Here is an 18,778-nt window from a genome sequence, read left to right on the forward strand (position 1 = left end):
TCCTTTCTCTCCACTCTTCACAGGCCACTGCATTGATTGTCTCCCCCCCCAGAGCCCGGCAGCTAGGAGTGATTACACAGGCTGCTCACATACAGTGCAGCAAACACACGCATTAGAGCCTTTTGGAAAGGGATGCGGGGAAAATGTAGCCGGGCTGTACTTTAAAAGGCTATAAAGTTCAGCGGCTGCAGCACCAGCCTTGTGAAAACACTCCTGCTTTTCATTCTTTTATAAATAAGGGCAGGCTTAGTGTGACATATTACCACAATAAATATGGTTGTTACAGCATGTTAGCATAACACATTGGCCATCTGGTATCAAGCTGAATCTGCTATGGTAGTTTCTTTTTTTTAAAGGCACATGTTAGAGGTTGACAGGTGGACTCCAGACACCTGGTGATTCTGTGCAGAGGCACACAGAGCTAACACAGGCTCCCTATAAGGAGCTGTGGTGCGGCGCCCACCAGATAAAGACTATCAGCCAGCCCGCTTAAGTCAACACGGTTCGTTTAAACAGTTAGGAATGGGTTTCAATATTATACAAATACTTTGACAGAGCAAATACCAAGTACAGCTGTAGCAACCTCAGGTCAGACTCTACTTCTACCCTTCCTCCAAAAGAAGGGGGCAACAAATCAGAATTTTCTATTTCAATTTCAGCTCCAAATAACCTCAAAAACAATAGAAAGAAAAAAAACAAAAAAAAAAACAAGTTAATACCTTGTCATTTTATTAAACACATGTCATATCTGCACCTTTAATAAGAATCATCTAATCCCCTAAATGTTTTATTTTGATCTGTTACCAGAGTTCTTCATGCTTCCAACAGAGAGTCGGTTGCTGGAATAGAAACTAAGGCAAATCCGACCATGACTGTTATTAAGGTGATGCTATTTTAAAAATGAAGTGGCTGGTGCATCAGATAGTTAAACATAGTAATGTTTAATCACAACAGATTTATTAATAAATAACATAAAAACTCTGCAGAAAATGTTTTTTGGTAAATAACAGACCAAAAACAAAAGGGGGAATCAGATTGACTAGCTACAAACAGTGAGATCTAGACAGCAGCAGAAGGAGACGGTAGATTTAAAGAATAGGTAGAGATAAACATGTGCATTCCTGGAAAGAACCAGAGAAGAACAATGGAGGCTTTCTGTACAGAGTAAATAAATAAAGCGGGTTTATTAACATGTAATAAAAAAGGATAAGTCGATCTTCCTTCATCAGCATAAAAAAAGCAGTCAACAAACATCTGGCTCATACATCTAAGCTGTTTTACATGGCAGTGACTCCCTTTACATGGTCTCTGGACATCAAAGGATATAACAGCAATTGCTGAAACAAACTCATTAAAGGAAAGTATTGTTTCACAGCCACATATTCTAACCATCAACCCCAGTGAACCTGAAATAAGGTCTAAGGTCTGGGGTTTGACCCTTTCAAATAAACCAGCTTCTCCTCTAAGACTGGAAAGCGACAGTGAATTTGTGCACATCAACAACCAAACTATGGTTCGTCGGAAACCTTCCAGGCAACAAGAGCTGTTCCCTCATTCTAGACAAGTTTTCTAATTAGTAAACCTGCCCTCTGCTGTTTACCATATGCCAGCTCCTCTAACAATAGTCCTCTAAGTGTGAGAGGTTTTGGAAAATGTGTCTAACAAAGGCCAGTGTGGGCTGATGCAGCGAATGTGGGTACTTGTCTCATTGTAAGCTCTCTCTGGCACCAGCAACGATCCAGCCAGGAGTCTGAGGCAGCAGGCCACAGGTCCCAGAGACTGAACACGCCCTCTCTGCCATTTGGCATTTAGGTGGCATTTTCGCATGGCGACAAACTGTTTGCACTTAATTACGGTCAGTTGGCTCTGTGTGAAGGGAATGCTCACATGAGCAGGGCTGTTGGACAAGTTCTCATTAGATTAACCACTGCGGCTGCTTTTAGATATATGGTAAGATGGGGTTGAAAAATGATAGCAGGTAGGAATACAGGCAGCGGGGAGCTTTTCTTTTTTTATTGCTCTGTTTTTGTTACCACAAGCGGTTCAACTTGGACTGAAGAATAGTTTCTTAGGCATGTTTAAAGTAAATAAAGCAGCCTCAGAGAATCTGAAATTTGAAGCTTATTTAAAAGCTGTAGAAGAAAGATATTGATTAGTGCCAGGGTAAGTAAGATGTTTCTAGAAATACATGATAAATCTGACTATTTTCAGGCTGATTCTCTGGGAACCAGCAGTCCTTCCTACAAAGGAAAGCTTCTTGTGTCCCCCTCCTGATCCTGACAAAGCAGCAAATAGAAGCACTGCTTCAGTGCGCATGCTGACGAAATGAGGTAAGCGTTTTGAGTAAATGTTTGCACAAGTCGGCTCCATGGGAAGCAGAGGACGAGAGGTCACTGTCTCTCCACGGAGAGACGAGGGCTCAATCACCTTCATCTCTCCTCCTCACCCTCCACCTCCTGATGGAGGGAGTGCATGGACTCATTAACTGGCTCCATTAGCTACTCTGACATGGCTGCACAGTGAATCATCTCTTTTTACCTGATGACTAGCACCATTAGAAGTCTGATGTGAAGCGTTTATTTTAGTCTGTCCTCTGTTATGGGTGTGAAAACATTTGGTGATGATCAAAGAATAAAGTAGACGATATAAAGAAATAATACAGAAAACCAGACAAGTATTATGAAGGAAGCAATTTTTTTTTATTGTATCAGGATTTCATGGCAAATTTGTGCATAAATATTAGATCTGCTGATGCAGATATTAACTATTTTCCCTTTCAAGAGTTGATACTGGAAAAGACTGTAAATAACTATTTATGGTATTCTGATTAAAAAGAAAATGTAACAGTTTCCATTCCCAACACAAGCTGTCAAATGGGTTTTGTGCAAAATGTTGAGGCTGAGGTAAAACATGGCTGCACTGGAGAATGGATTTTTTGAAAAATGAGAAAAGGGTTGGGATTTGTGCCTTTGTGGGAAAGGTGTTTGCTTGCTCTGCCTGACCGGATCAGGCAAGAGTCATGGTCACTTAACGCTAAATGGAGAGACAAGCTTTCATCTGAGGAGCACCAGAAATGCATTGTTGGAATTGAAGAACACGCCAGCTACAAATGGTAAATGTAAAACACGCGTATGCACCCATACGATACGCCCCAGCTGCTGCTGTGATTGGCTCAACACTGGATAAATCACCAAGTGGCACCTACCTCCAATCAGCTCAAAGAATTGTACTAAATGTCCCTCCCTTTTAGGAAGCTTTTCTACGGGAGCCTTTGGATTCAAATTGAACTGCAGGTGTCAATCTGGCTTATGGAAAATAATGGTTTCAGAACAATCTAAACACATTTAAATGTTCTTGAGATACATCAAGTTTTAAGGGTAGATTCTGTGACATTAGTTTTCAGTATTTTTCAACAGCTCTCAATAACATATTAGTTTTTACTGTTTTTTCATTGATAATAACTTCTAAGTGAAAAAATTAGTACTTTCTAGCCAAGAAAAGGCGAGGCTATAAATGCACACTTAGACTGCAAAGGCTGCAGATTCCTTCCCTTAAGAATACAAACCGTTATCCTCTGATATTTCTAAAAGGTTACCAACTTTTAAAGACCAAGTTTTATTTTACATCATTAAATGAAATGTCTCACCATTTCTTCAAACCTATTTTTATTTTAAACTCCTGAACTATCCTGAAAAAAAGCCATCTTTAGGGTTTTTGTGGGTTTAGGGTTCTACAGACCAAGATTATCAGTATCATTGCTACTGTTGTGATTCTTTCACAGATCAGGAAAAGCTGAGACATCTAAACAGACAAAGATGCGATTGATGTTGCCACTAGGCGGTAGATGTCTTCAAAATACTATCAGGCTCAACAGTTCATAGTAACAGACCTCCAATTTACTCAGAAAAAAAGAATCCACCCACTCATTTTTAAATCCAAAGCCATTTATTTTTATTATTTGGGGCTGCTCAGTGGCACAGTGGGTAGCACTGCTGCCTTGCAGCAAGAAGGTTCTGGGTTCGATTCCTGGCCTGGGGTCTTTCTGCATGGAGTTTGCATGTTCTCCCTGAGCATGCGTGGGTTCTCTCCGGGTACTCCGGCTTCCTCCCACAGTCCAAAAACATGACTGTTAGGTTAATTGGCTTCTCTAAATTGTCCTTAGGTGTGAGTGTGTGCATGAATGGTTGTTTGACCTTTGTGTCTCTGTGTTGCCCTGCGATGGACTGGCGACCTGTCCAGGGTGTATCCTGCCTCTCGCCCATTGACTGCTGGAGATAGGCACCAGCACCCCTCGCGACCCCACTTGGGACAAGCGTGTACAGAAAATGGATGGATGGATGGATGGATAAACTTGATTTGCTTTTTCTTCAAAAAGACTCTGAAAACCACTCTGTTTGTTTTAGCAGCTAAATGGGCCAGAGACACTTTAAGCAGCGGGTCAGATACCGCCTGAAACGCAGCAGCTTGTCTTTCCAACCACACAGCGGCAGAAATAAGACTCTACATACCAGTGAGGACAGAAGAGATTTCAGAGGGGAGAAATAGACTTTAAGAGGAGGGGGGGTTGCATATTTTAAATCTTTTCATTAAAATAGTGGTTCAGCTAATTTGGCTGAGCTTAATAATGAGGACTTTCCCCCCTTTTGCTCTGTATACAAGTGTTAACCGCCTGCTGGAACAAAGGCGGCTCTGTTCCCAAACACAACACAGCCCAACTGTTAAGTACATTCCTGTAAAGAGAGGAACAAAGAGCATTTGAGCGTGGCGGGAGGAGAAATGAATACAGCTACTGAGGGGGATAGCGCAGCTCGACCCTTTGATGGCAGGAAACGTCTTTACCATCACGGATGGTGTTTGTGCTGCTTTGTAGCAACACTTTCAGGAAAATAAAACAAACAGGCTTTTCTCAGTAGGAATCATGTTTTGGAGATTAAGCCTGGAAAGAAAAAGAGTTGGTCTGAGGTGTCATCTGACAAGGAGGGGAGGGAGAGGTTAGGATGGTTCAGAGGGAATAATGTAGTGTGCCATCTCTTCTGTGGAAAGACACCTATCCGCAGACTAAATAAAGTGTGTGCACAAGTGTGGTGAAGCGCACCCCCCCTGCACTGGCAGCTGTGGTTGACTCAGTTGATCCGCTGGCACTGACAGACAGGCAAAAACAATTTAGGCTCGCCCATCAAAGCGCATGCTACGCCAACCACAGCGGGCGGAAACGTGACGCACCGCATGGAAAATACATAATCCTCCTCCTGTGTGACTGCAGGGAAAGCAGTGAATGTCTGCCCTTCACTGAAATCCACAGATTCTGCTTCCTTGTTAAATCTGTAAAGTAACCCAAGGTTCTTTTACTTCATACATTTTTTCTTTTTTTTTTGCAAGGTGTTAAAAGTGTTTAAGCCATACTAAAAAAAAAAACAACAACATAATTTTTAGCCCTTGCTTGGCAATTTCTAAAGGAACAAGGTTAGCTTTTTCCCTTTTCATTTTCAGGCAACTAATCAATCATTAAATTGCTTTTATGAAAAAGTGATTCACTGATCTCTGAAATAAAGGGAAGAATCGGTAGGATTAGGTTATAAAACTATACACCAGGCTGTAAACTTCTGTAATAGAAAGAACATGGCAACAAACCTCCCCAGGCATGGCTGACAGTATCCTGCTTTTTATGTTTGTAAAAGCATTTTTTAAAACCACATAGCCTTTATTTCCACCTCATTATTTACCAACTTTCCAATGTTATGAGGTTCTGTCAAAACAAATGACAATAAATCACCTTACTATTATTATAATGGTAATGTAGCAGCCAATCAAAAAGACACAATCACAAAGGGCTAAAAAGATCAAATCAAGTAGAACTGATTTTGCACAATAGTGTACATCCTGTCTGACTGTGCTTTGAGAAACTCTATATGAGTGATCCCTAAACACACACAGTTCCTTCTTCTCGTGATCAAAGCATGAGCACATGTGCCTCGGTTGTCTTGCATTAGATCAACAAGCATTCAGAGATGGAGGATAGATGGGGTGAGCCGGGAGTCAAGCTGCAACACATGTACAAAATGTCAGAGGGTCTGGATAAGATTGCAGAGCTGCTGCAGGGGAGCTGCTGTGTATGGCAGCCTGTGGGGATGTTGCTGTTGTTTTAAAGGCTGTGTGAGGCAGAGGGTTCAAGGTACAGAACGCAGACATTCCTCAGACCTCACAGCAATCCCTGAAATTTCCTCTCCTCCTGTCTGCTCCTCTCTTTGACCGATGCCCTTCCTCCCCTCTTTCCTTCCCTCCACTCTCCCTACTGGCAAGAGTTAATTTGCACCATGTGTTCTCTAATGGAGAAAGAGAGGAGGGGAAAACAGGACCCTGGTGGAAGCGTGTGAACTCGATACATCTGTAAATCTCCACTTCCACAGAGTTACAGCGTCCCCCCCTTCCTTTTCCCCTCTCCTGTTCTCTCTCATTCGTATTTTATTGGCATGTCACACGTTGGACAAGCTGGAAATTACACCGAGCTGAGCTGAGAAGCAGCGGTGAAGCAGGCCAGATATCTACTTCAACTGAGAGGGGAAAAGAGGGGGGAGAAAAAGGTGTAGAGGAGAGGAAAACATGAGGGGACCGAAGAAAAGCGGTAATGTGGAAGAAGACGAGGAGGAGGGTTAAAATTAGCCTTCCATTTTCAGAGCAGAGGGCAATCCAATTAAAGCTTCACCGGTCCACACAGATGTGTTCAGTGCCTGCTTAGTCAGTGCAGGGTGACCAGGAGAGAGAAATTATTGTTTCAGAGCAACATCCAATGCAGCTACTAAGGCACTGAAGGCAGAAATGCTGAGAGAACAAAGGACAAATAAAGGGTTTGCCAACAACTGACGTACGGCACCTAACAACATGGTTTCAGCTGGGATTGTGTGCAGAGGAGGGAACATGATACAAGACTTTCAAACTCTTTTCAGATGAAATTTAGCCTCCATCACCCTGATTACTTAACAGAACCCATTTCAATCAGGTCCTCACATGAAATAGTGTGGAAACGGTTTCAGAGTCAACGACCCCAGTCAAACATCTTACTATTTTAACTTATTAAAGATCAACTGCGCCTTTTAACATTCCACTTCAATAAAATACATTGAAGCTGAGGTTAAGATTAAGATAGCATCATTTACCACAGCAGAGCATCTCTGATCTTTCCACCATCTTCAGAATAAATGACAAATCACAGTCTCCGTGCTGCATCTGCTCCTCTAGCTTAAATCTTTACAGAAACAAATAAAAACCAGGCAGCAGCTGACACGAAACAAAGCATCTGTTGATAGATCCTGGTGAGCTTGGCTTAATTTTCAACCTCAGGAGCTTATTTGTTGTTGAAGGAGGGGAAAAGTCTCAGGTCAAGAAAGAAAGAGGGGTTTTGTTCAGTGGTTTAGGTCATTTCAGACCAGTTAGATTTTCTTCTTTCTTATTACATTAAAAACCTTTAAGTACCAAAATACAAATAAATGCAAATTAAATGAATCCACAAGAGAAAAGACTGAGTGATGGCTAGCTGGTTGAACAAAGTTCATAAAATAAAATGTAATAGAGCACCTGATTAACCCTCAGAGTAAAGCTTTGAGGAGGAATATTTTCCCCTTTGAAGCGAAACAGAGTTAAGCACTTGCTGGACGAAGGTTTGTATATATTTATATATATTAATATATATTTATATATCTGAATAAAATGCATGAATCTGTGTGAGTCAAGCAGCAACCAAACTAACAAAAAACTAAGAGTGAAAAGACAGCACAAGCTTTTTCTAGTGAATAATTTAGTAACCAACAAGGAGGTGGTCATTGATCGAGCTTTTAAATAGCCTGGTGAAGCCCTCTGACCACTGGCCTGCACCCCCCCAGCAAGGCTAACCTCCCCATTGTCTGCAGGCTGGCCCCACTCTCCCATCTGGGAAAGTAATCAACACGCTTGAAACAAGCAGAACTGGGCTCTGGTTTCAGTCTGCATATTCTGCCCCATGGTCTATCCGAGAGAGGAAGAGATTGTCTTATTGACCGAACAGCTGGTTTCCATAGCAGCGTTTAGGTACAGCATAGGAAGGGGAGAAGAAAGGAGAAAGAAGATCGCTTTGGGTCTGAAAACGATAAAAAAGAGGCGGTGAGCAGCCGCAGAGAGGGTTGAGTGGTTTTCAGAACCACTAGGAGGACTGACTGCAGCTCCGTCTTTGTCTGAAATGGGTTAGCTCAACTTTGGCTGCTTTATTAATTCATCACCGTGCACATGTGGACAATCCATCCTACCTGCCTCCCAAAAGAGACAAAGTTCTGGATCTGTCTGAGAGATGCATGCCTGTCTCCATTTAAACTGAGCAATGATCCAAGCATGCAAACCTACCCCAGAGTGGGACTAATACTTCACCGTGTTGCAGGCTGTGAATGCTTAAGAGCGTGTTTGCACAGAAACAGCAGCTGCTGCAGCCTGTGACCTCGCCACCTCGGATAAATGACCCAATGTTCTTACAAAGAATGGATTAAAGGCTTCACCTCAGTGAAAATCCAAGTGTGCAGAGACAGAAGAGGGCAGAATAAAAGAAAGGCAGGATTAGCAGAGAACCTTACAGTTTATAGAAGAGTAATAATCTAAAGTGTTATTATGAGGAATAATTACTAGAAAATAAGACAAAAAACACTTATTGATAGCCCCAAGTGTCAGCTTAGAAACACAAACACGGGTTACTCTAATGAGACAGACCAATTAATGATGTGTTCATGACTGGAAAGTGGAAGGACAAAAGACAGATCAGAATAAAAAATTTGAGCAGTATACCCTACGTTAGTAACCAGCAAACACTTCTTGCTGCATTTACAGCTGCCCTTCAGAGGGACGCCTCAGTCTATCTCTGAAAGAAAATATAGATGCTGGGCATTATTAAGTGTTCCTGTCAGATACTTCCAGATGAGCTGCTGATCTTTGCAGCTCCTCCAGAGTTAGCATGCCTCCTGGTTGTCTCTAGGTCGGCCCTGTTTTGGTGGCTTTGAAGTTGAGCCAGATGACAGTGAGATGTCCTAATCTTTAAATATTGTTTTATAAGCTGAATCTCCTTTTGATCTTAATAAAACATCCCCCGTAATCTGTATATTCTTTTCTTTGGTCTCCATTACGCCGTTTTTGTTCTCTAACACACCTGTAAGGCCTTCACAGATCAGCTTTACTTCTGCTGAAATTGAACTGCTAACTGTTGGACTGCATTTACTTACAGATGACCTCCAGCAACAACCGACTGTACTGGATTTATGAAGAGGTGGCTGAGTAAAGATTCTCACCACTCTGTTCAGATTTTTATTTGTTAAACGTTCTCTAACCCTGCCTATCCTTCCATCCACTGTATAGTTATTATGCTCTATTATACTAATATACATATTAAACTTTCTGGTTTGTACAAACTAAAGTTGTAGTAGTTTCTTCAGGCTTTTTTAATGTTAAATCTTTCTTCAAACAGTAAACTGATTTTTATGAATTTTCCCAGTAGTTTTCTCAGGCTTATATTTGCATAAATGCCCTGTTCTTGAATCAACTTGATTATAGGCGAGCAGGAAAGGAGATTGAGCTCTAAGTTTGGTTCCCATGTCTTTAAGGCTGCTACTCAGAGGTAAACAGACAAGCACAACCCATCATCGACCGACCCATCTACAGAGAGCCAAAAGCCCACGTCAACACAGCTTCCTCAGAGTGCACGAAGACCAACGGACACTTAGGACAGCAACACACAAACACGCACCACCATAAACGCCCACATCTCTGCATGTTCATGTCTGTGAAATGTACCAGCTCGCTCACAGCAGCTGAGTGGACTCTGGAATGAGGTGAACACAAATACACACACAACAACACACAGAAAATAGCCTCTAATGACTGTAGCTCCCCTCTCTGAGGAGATGGCAGCGGCTGCTGCTCTACTTGATAAATATTAACAAGAAGTGCGACTGATGGCGGTGCTCACTGATCCATAATTGCATTTCAAATGTTCGGCGGGGGTTTGGGAGGAGGGTGGTCATGAGGGGATAAAGAGGGGAAACTCCAGCTTCTAGGCAGTGAATGTCTAGTCATCCAGCCTCCATCATCTCAGTTCCTCAGCACCAATAAAAGACACTGTGGTGTAAACAGAAGCGCTATGGTGCAGGAGTGCCATGTTTATGGACTTCCTGCACCGTCACAGACCGCTGACACTCATACTATGAATAAAGAGAGGAATCCAGGTACAGAGCGATGGATGGAAAGTACTTTATCAACAGCAAATGAACATCAAGTGAAATGTTTTTATTGATGTGAAAGTGTGATGGACAGAAGTTAATTAGCCTGTGGATTTTATTGTTAAGCTAATTCAGAGCACTTTGGTTTCCATTAGGCCTGTAAGTCAAGCTCTGCAGAGAGGAAAAAAAAAACACTAATAGCTGCTCGTGTTCAGAATGCATATTTATGCACATATATTTGCATCTTTATCAAACATTTTTAATTATGAGCTTTGAATCGGTGGCTTTTTTCCCCCCTCCAAGGCAGTATGATGAGCTTCAGCTGAAAGAATGATTTCCAGTTGATGCACACGTGTCAAATGCTAAATAAACTCCCTATTGTGCAAATAACGTTTGCCTTTTGCACTGTGCTGCATTTTAGAGTTACACAGGTTTACCAAACTGCAGGTGGAGAAGAGGTTGGAAAGCTACTACTTTTACAATCTTAGCATCCCTGAAAGATGTGACAGTCCATGTTGAGCCCTGACTGCATAAAAGTAAAGCAATGCACCACATTGTCTTCAATCCATGGATTAGGCATAGATTAGATTAGGCCATTCAGTGCCTGGATTAGATTTTAGGTTTATTTACAAAAGAGCCAGTTAGGTGCTAAGATCCAAATAAAGTGATAAATCTTCATTCTATCATAAAAACATACACATATTACAGTAAACCCAATAATACACATCATGAGTATAGGAAATGGAAGTAAAAGTGAGAATGTTTCCACAATTATGAAAATGTACATCCTGTTTTCACATTAATTTGTAAGGAACGCCTCGGATCAGTAATATTTTATCTGACTGGGTTAGGTTAGCCAGAGGAAATGCTATCAACTGGAATGGGTCCTTTTTTCCTAAACTGGCTCAAATAGATCATCTGCAGGTCAAATACTTATTCTTGCATTCTATTAAAGGCCTCAAAAGTTTTGATTTCAAATCTATTTTCAGTAAAAGGTTAGAGTTTGATTCTCAAAGAAGGAAAATAATCCTTCATTTTCTGCTTGATTTTAAAAGACAACATTTATGAACAAACCAGTATATTTTAAAGACAAAACAAAAGTAAACGATTGTGGAAATCTGTGCTGGTTAAGAAAAGCCCCTGTTTGCTGCCTCTCTATTAAAGTAAAGTGATGAATTGAACAAATCAAAAGCAGCAAAAACAAAAGCTTTACAAGTTGACACCAATTAAAGAAGATTTCTTTTGACCGGAACCTCACTGATTAGACATTTAGAGGACAGCCAAATCCGCTTCCACAAATCTTGCCTGTTGGATAAACAGCCAAACTATCAGCATGAATTATGAGTTAGAAGTAACCCCGTTTGTTTTTTACACGTCTCATAAATTAGACTGACACAAATACATTAGCTACAACCAAAGACCAGCTACTTTGCTAGTGCAGAACGCATGATAGAGAAAGTAGCTCGTTTCACACGTATCAAATTTCTCAGTGGAAAGGAAGTAAAGACACGTTTCTGATCATTACAAACAGCCTGGTTAAAAAGGAAAATCATCTATAAATACTACGTGCTAAAATGTCCGACACTGACGAGGAAAATCCTCCGTCTCCTTCAGCTGCTCAGACCTACAACATACGAGATGGACTTGTGGCAAGATAATTGCATTGTGCGTGGCTCTAATTAAATGTCCAGAAGCAGAAAGATCCTTAGGTGGAGATTTGTGTGTGAGGCAACAGTGGGAGAGAGCGCATGTTTGCGGGTGTGTGATGGGTGAACTGGGCTCCTCAATCGCCTTGCTCCCAGAGGGAGAAATACTGCAATCACTCCATTAGTGAGAGAGAGGGAGGGGGGGGGGGGGGGGGGGACAGAGGGACGAGGTGTGGGGGAGAACAGGGGGGAGGAACATAGCTAACTTGGCCAATAACAGCAAATGAGGTTAGTTACAAGCAAAGAGGGAGGTAGGAGGGTCAATGAGCTTCGAGGACATGGACACAATGACTCCCAATGAGGGATGCAGGAAGGGAGGGGGGGGGAGGTGAGTGACAACAGATAAGGAGGAGAGGGGAGGAGGGAGGGTCAGGTGTAGAAACAGATGGATAAGAGCGAGAGAAATGGAGACAGAAGATGGTTAAGGTAAGAAAAGGAAGATTGATGGATGACGTCAGGGTTAGAGGGAAGATGTGGCTGTCGACTGTTGATCATGTTGCTGCTCTTTTGTCTAGAGGCTGTGCTCCATCAAGCAGATCACAATAAGAATGCACCATTACAAAACCAAAAAATATGTATATATCCTTAATACTTTTGCCATTACAGTCAGTGACAGATAATTTACCAGATAATTTGACAGTTAAAAAAAACAAACAAAAAACTGTATAAATGACATTACATCTCTGCTTCAGTGAAACACCAAACAACCCTTTGCTGCATCACTACCACAGCCACATCGCCACACTTACAGCAGGCAGACACCCTTTCTTCTCCTACAACACAAAATAGAAATAGACACTGGTTATTAATATCAACCCAGTTTTAAGGTGGAACCGACACTTGTGTTTTTCAGCCACTATAAAGACGCTCAGGGTGAGCTGCTGCAGCTCCCTATCATCAATGTGTGATGTGCTCATGTTATGTTTAAATGTAGAGAACAGTTGAAATACTAGCTGTTAAATGCTATGATGTTGAAAAGACAAAATTCTAAGTTTAAAAGCAGAACCTGTTCAGTAAGTCTGGTTTGTACCAAAAATAAACTTCAACCAGAAGTAGCTAACATTAGCCAAAACTTGACTGAGGAAAACATAAGTAGAAACATTTAATAACTGTCTAATGCATCTCCAACAGCTCTAACCGTTTTCTCAGTTCATTTGATCTAAATGTAGGCTGAGATCTAATTTTTTTGATAAACTGGATTTATTTGTGTATAAATAAACATGACTACTTCCCAGCGGTCATCTTTGTACCCGTCCAGCCATGTTAGGAGGAAGGCAGGAGGCTGAAATCTATATGACCAGATCAATAAGTCACAGAGGTTGCAGAGGGCAACGCAGCTGCCACTGTTGAGTAAACAAGCAAAAGAAAATGATTGTCCTCCAAGTCAAGGATGATCTAAGAATTGATTTGGTTTCCTCCTATCCAATTTCTTTTTGTTGTTAACTTTGCATGTTGTTGCTGGAAGCATATCAAATCTGGGTTTAATAAGAGTACAGATTTCTCTGAGAAATCAAACACGTGACAAGAAAAATGGGGAGCTAAATCTTGCACACAACAACCATGATGGCTACATCCATGTTTTATGCACAGCCCTAATTGGATTCCCAGGCCTTTCGATGAAGAGCACTAGCGACACTCCGCCTAAAGACTGGATCAGATGGGCGAGAAAATGGAGGTGTCTGTAAGAGAGGTGATATTGATGGGGTTGTTGGTACAGGACCAATGAAATTTTCTTCTCCTACTCTGTGCCTCTGAAGCCCCGCTACAACATGAATGGCAGGGGGGTGATCAATAATTTGTGAGGCAGGAAAAGCTGGAGGAAGGACAAAGAGACGGGGGAGGGAAAAAGAAGAATACTTTCTGCTGTTGCCTCTTTTTTTCCAATGCATCACTACACGGATATGTACGATGACACCGCTCATCATGTTTCACTAAATAGTCTTTGACTCCATATAATACAAGTTGAATTTTTCACAGCACCCAGGGCAGCAGCGGGCCTTTTTGTGATTTGTCGTCCTGTGACAGAGTGAACTCACTGCAAAACACTGTAGTTGTTTGAAAAGCCAGCGGGGCTTGTTGTTTTAACATAGGAGGACAAGAGAATAGTCTGCTCATACACACTGAAGCATGCAGATGGCTGGTCATTAATTACAGATGGACTGGGGGAGGGAGTCACAGAGAGACGGATACAGAGAGTTGAAGGGAGAGGTCAGCTAATGCAGCCAGTTTTCTGTCTCTTTCTCTATCTCTCTGGACAATTACCGCACAGACCCATGTAACCAAGGTGCAGGTGCATAGCTTTTTTATGGCAAAGTGTATGTCCGTGAGAAAGGGCCACTTACAATCCTCAGCACTTTCTAGCTACAATTGGATTAAAGCTACGCTGCTGTGAGGAGCTGGCTGCAAGTCCTAAAGCTCACCTTAAAGCCTGCTTTACATCCAACAACAAACCCTTAAATCACAAAAGCATCTAAAACACACACACTTTATTGGGCATGATCCTCTGCACACAATCTGAACCCGTATTTTACAATCATTATAATGCCATGGCCACATGATGGCTTTAGGTAATTTCCAAACTAAAAATCTGACCTAAACTCCAGTCCTGTTCTCTGCAGCTAACAGGCTTAGTTGTCGACTGCTCTACATTTAGTTTTCATTACCCAGAAGATCAGCTCCGATATCGACCAATTATCTGGATGGGATGTGAGACGAATGACGCTGCCTTCTGGATCATCATCAGGCTAATCAGATCTTTATGATTTATATCTTAATTTTTCATATCTTAGTTTTTAACCTTTTTTATAAACAATGATCAAGTAAAATCTGATTCTTTCAATCACGTGGTATACGGATCAGAGTCCTGCATCGGGTAGGGTTCCCACGGTTATCCAGCAGGTACCCGTATTAAACGTACAGCTCTGGGTAGAAAAAAACACCCATATTATTCCAGGGTGTTGACACGGGTATAAATGAACAAAATGTGGGCAGGTATCACACAGAGAGCTACAGAATGAATTAAACTTATTTATAATTTCTTATTTATTAACTCTTTATCTTAATAAATTGATTCAAGAATGTGCAGATAACAAATTTTTTAAGGAACAAGGCAAACCTTCTTATTTCAGCCAATTTAATCTGGATGTGGGCATCGGGCAATGTTCTTTATGGGTATTATTAAGACAATATTCTGCTGCAGCTGGAAAAAATGTGTTTAAGCATTAAAAACAGCTTTGTTAACACTTTGTGAGCACTTTATTATTTAGGGGTCCCTTAGTGGTCCTGGGTTTTAAATGGGTATAATAACGGGTAATAGGTCCTCGGTTTTGAACGCTACATGTGCAGGCAGGTACCGTTTTGAAAAATCAGACTCGTGCAGGACTCCGACACGGATCATTCCTCTAACGATAGTATTAGATTGGTATCAGCCCATATCCTCAACCAATGTGTTGGTATTAGATCGGAACAGGAAAAAAAATTATAAGTGCATCTCTAAACACAACAGAAGAAGATTCTGTGTAATACTACTATGGTTATGCTTTTCATTTTGTGATAACACAACCTGGAATTGGGAGGTTTTGTAGCCTCCTTTCAGCAGTGGGTTTCATAAGGGCTAAATTTGAAGAGTGGACCAAGTTGAAGAATTAGTCGGCCACTCTAATCATCACAGCCCAGAGAAAATGTAGCCCTGTTATTATTATATTGATAAACAATTACATTTAAAGCCTTAAAAACAAAGTTTCATAACCACAAAACTTTACTAAAAACATGACCAGAGCACAACTAACCAAGAAAGCTGAATGATTTCAGGGTAAGCCAATAAATTAACATTTGGATAACATTTCAGCTGTTGGGATGAACTGATCTCTGAGGAAATGTCTCACATTAGAACCGGTGGTAAAGCTCAGAGAGAACCCACATCATAGCGTTTATTAGTTCAAAGAGTTCCTGCTTGATCAGCTGTGAAATATTTATGATTCTTTAGCATCAGTGAAGATAAGTATCTGCATCCCTCCAAAAACAAAAGCATCATCTTTCACCTACAACAACGGGGACTAATCTGTTGTGACGAATCACCCACCTTATTTTAAGAAGACAGACAATGCAGTGCAATAAAACCAACTAATAGTGTGTGTGAGTGCCATATTGCATAGAAAACAAGAACCTCTTTGCTAAACTAACTGAGCTTGATGCATCAGCCCTTTTGCAGCAAATTAAAAACTAATTTCTTTCTTTATGCAGGGAAAGAGGTAATTTGGCCACATTAGGATGTAGAAAAATCAATTTCATACTGGCGAGGGTTTCCTTCATTAGATCAATTAATTGCATCTACAAACATCTATATTTTCATTACGAGCATTATTACACACTACATGCAGCGGACTGCAGATGTGGGTAATATTCAAAGCACATTTCCTGTGGGGTTTCTTATTTGTCCAGGCAACAAAATTCAGGACAAAAAGTCATTTTTCAAACTAGCCTGGATGTAAACCAACCACACACTTCATTTTCCTGAGCAATTTCTAAGCATTGAAACACCCAGCTTGATTGGTCTGTTCTGCATCTCAGGTTAGCAGAGGAAAGGATAGAGAGCAAATCAAAATCTACTCACCAGCTTGAAATCCTGAATGCTACAAATGAAGTAGGGAGTATTGGGTCGCCGACTCTCAATGTACACACAATCTGTAGAGAGAAATATAGAGAAAAAAAAAAGGTTTTAGAGACTATGCTCCCACTTATCAGAGCTTTCATGATGTTAAGCAGCCAGACTCGGCAAAACATTATTTCTTGTGCCGTTACCTCTGCTGAAAAGACATTTTTCTCCTCAAGTCAAATTCAATTGGAATGCGAGTAATAGGATTAAAGACTTTTGGAGCGCTACAAGGTTGCCTTTCCAAAGCAAACATTACGCTCAAGGGGAATTATGTTATTGTTCCACTGCATTTATACACCAGTGACTTTAAAACCTTCACCCAACCCCCACCACCTCCAGTCATCCCTGCATGGCTGCAGCCATGGAGGGACCAAGCCTGCCACTCATTTTCTGATATTTGAGGCTTTTTCTTGAATTTTAAATGAACATTTCCAGCATCATTTATTCACCATTCTGGTATCAATGTATAAAAGGTCTTGAAATAAACAAATTTTTGTGGCATTCAATTTCATGGAAACAAATTCATCGAGTAAATGTATCAATCCGATTATTATTTAGCAGGTTTTAAGAAAATCAGCAATGACAGATTTCGTTCCTAAATGATAGTATGGACACCCCAGCTGGAGATTCTCAAGCCCCTCGGTCATCTCTTACACTTGCCCAGACTTGGTCAGTGGATTATAGTTGAAACAAGATGAGTTGGCATCAACTGAACCATTGTGTTATTTTGGAACATCGTTCTCCGGAAAGGCCCAATAATAAAAGACATTTACAGTTTTCTGGTCAGCAGACTCTCATTACAAATCTCCAGGTATTTTAAAGGGTTTTACGATCTTGTGCAGTGCAACAAAATTTCTAAGGAAGAAAATACGAGCTGATTCTCCTATGTCAACTTTGTGTCAAGCCATTTAATTTGAGTTCTATTATATTAAAATAATATAATAAAGAATAATTTAACTTTAATGATCTCACATTGGAGAAATTTACCTCTGCATTCGACCCAGTGGGCTACCATTGTGTGGCACAGAGGGAGCAGTGTGGGGTTAAGGGTCTTGCTCAGGAACCCAGAGTGCAGGCTATGGGGATAGAACCAGGTACTTGCAACCTTCTCAGAGCACAAGCGCACTGCTCTAGCCACTGGGCCAACACTCCCATCATAACCCATCATGCATTTAATTCTAACAAAGAAACATTGAACTGCTGGTTAAATGTTCCTAGATAATGTGAATTTTTTTTACCACTTAATAAATGTACTCAAATTAAAGCTTTTTTTGGCAGATTAAGCTGAGGTAATATTTGTGATTTCCTTTAAGTGTTGCCTTCAATAAGGTCATTTTGTTTGCCTTTTAGATTCTCTTGATTCTTTTTAATAATGATTAGGGCTTAAACAATTAATTAGATTGTGAATAATCCATTACTGAAATAATTCTCACCTAATTTAGTTATCGATGAATTGTTATCTGGAGTCTTTAAAAAATACCTTTGGACAGAGCAACTCACTTAGGGCAGTATTTGTACAAAAACTGTACAAACATATTTAAATATTTAGTATTTAAGATAAAACTTTTTAATCTGTCAATATGCTCTATCCAGAACTCCTCAAGTAGAAACGTTTTAGTTTCACCTTGTTTAAAGCTTCAAAAAAATCTTTAAAGAACCTTTTCCACACTTTTTCCGCAGTAAAAGTGAGGAAAGCCTGAGTTCCTTTAAATCAAGAATAAAATCACATTTGTTTAGGATTGCCTTCGACTAGTCTAGTTAAACAGTTCAACTAAAACATCATTAGTTCAACTTTTTATTTTTGTTTAGTCCAAATGTTTTTAAAATTCTTTTTTGTTTCTGCATTTTTGGCTGTTACACTGTGTCAGGATCAGGGATCTTGTGGTCTGAAAAAACAACGTTGTGTTTGAAATAAATAGGTCCGGGAACTATAAAGTCAACAGGGTTGACAGAAGTTGGTAAATACATCATTGTTGGAGTCTGCATTTAATTTTATTTATTTATTTTCTTATTTTTTTCCTACTTGCTTTGATTCTGTTTTATTTTCCTATATTTTAATCATGTAAAGCACTTTGCGTTGTCTTTGTACTGAATTGTGCTATAGAAATAAATTTTCCTCGCCTTGCCTTTTGTTATCCGATTATTAATCGAAAAAAATAATCTTCAGATTAATCGATAAACAAAAAACCTTT

General features: G+C 40.5%; 1 protein-coding gene across 4 annotated transcripts in view; it reads right to left on the reverse strand.

Moving 5' to 3' along the window:
- rerea (arginine-glutamic acid dipeptide (RE) repeats a) overlaps window positions 1-18,778 on the reverse strand; it is a 167,964-nt gene that overhangs the window by 59,620 nt on the left and 89,566 nt on the right. For all 4 annotated transcript variants that reach the window (XM_038305947.1, XM_038305948.1, XM_038305949.1 and 1 more), the window contains exon 3: window positions 16,545-16,615. In XM_038305947.1, the coding sequence (XP_038161875.1) occupies window positions 16,545-16,615 (71 nt within the window). The remainder of the gene's footprint in view (window positions 1-16,544; window positions 16,616-18,778) is intronic.

This window comes from Cyprinodon tularosa, unplaced genomic scaffold (assembly GCF_016077235.1).
Source record: "Cyprinodon tularosa strain WSP-4 unplaced genomic scaffold, ASM1607723v1 ctg57, whole genome shotgun sequence".
In the NCBI taxonomy this organism is placed as follows: Eukaryota; Metazoa; Chordata; class Actinopteri; order Cyprinodontiformes; family Cyprinodontidae; genus Cyprinodon; species Cyprinodon tularosa.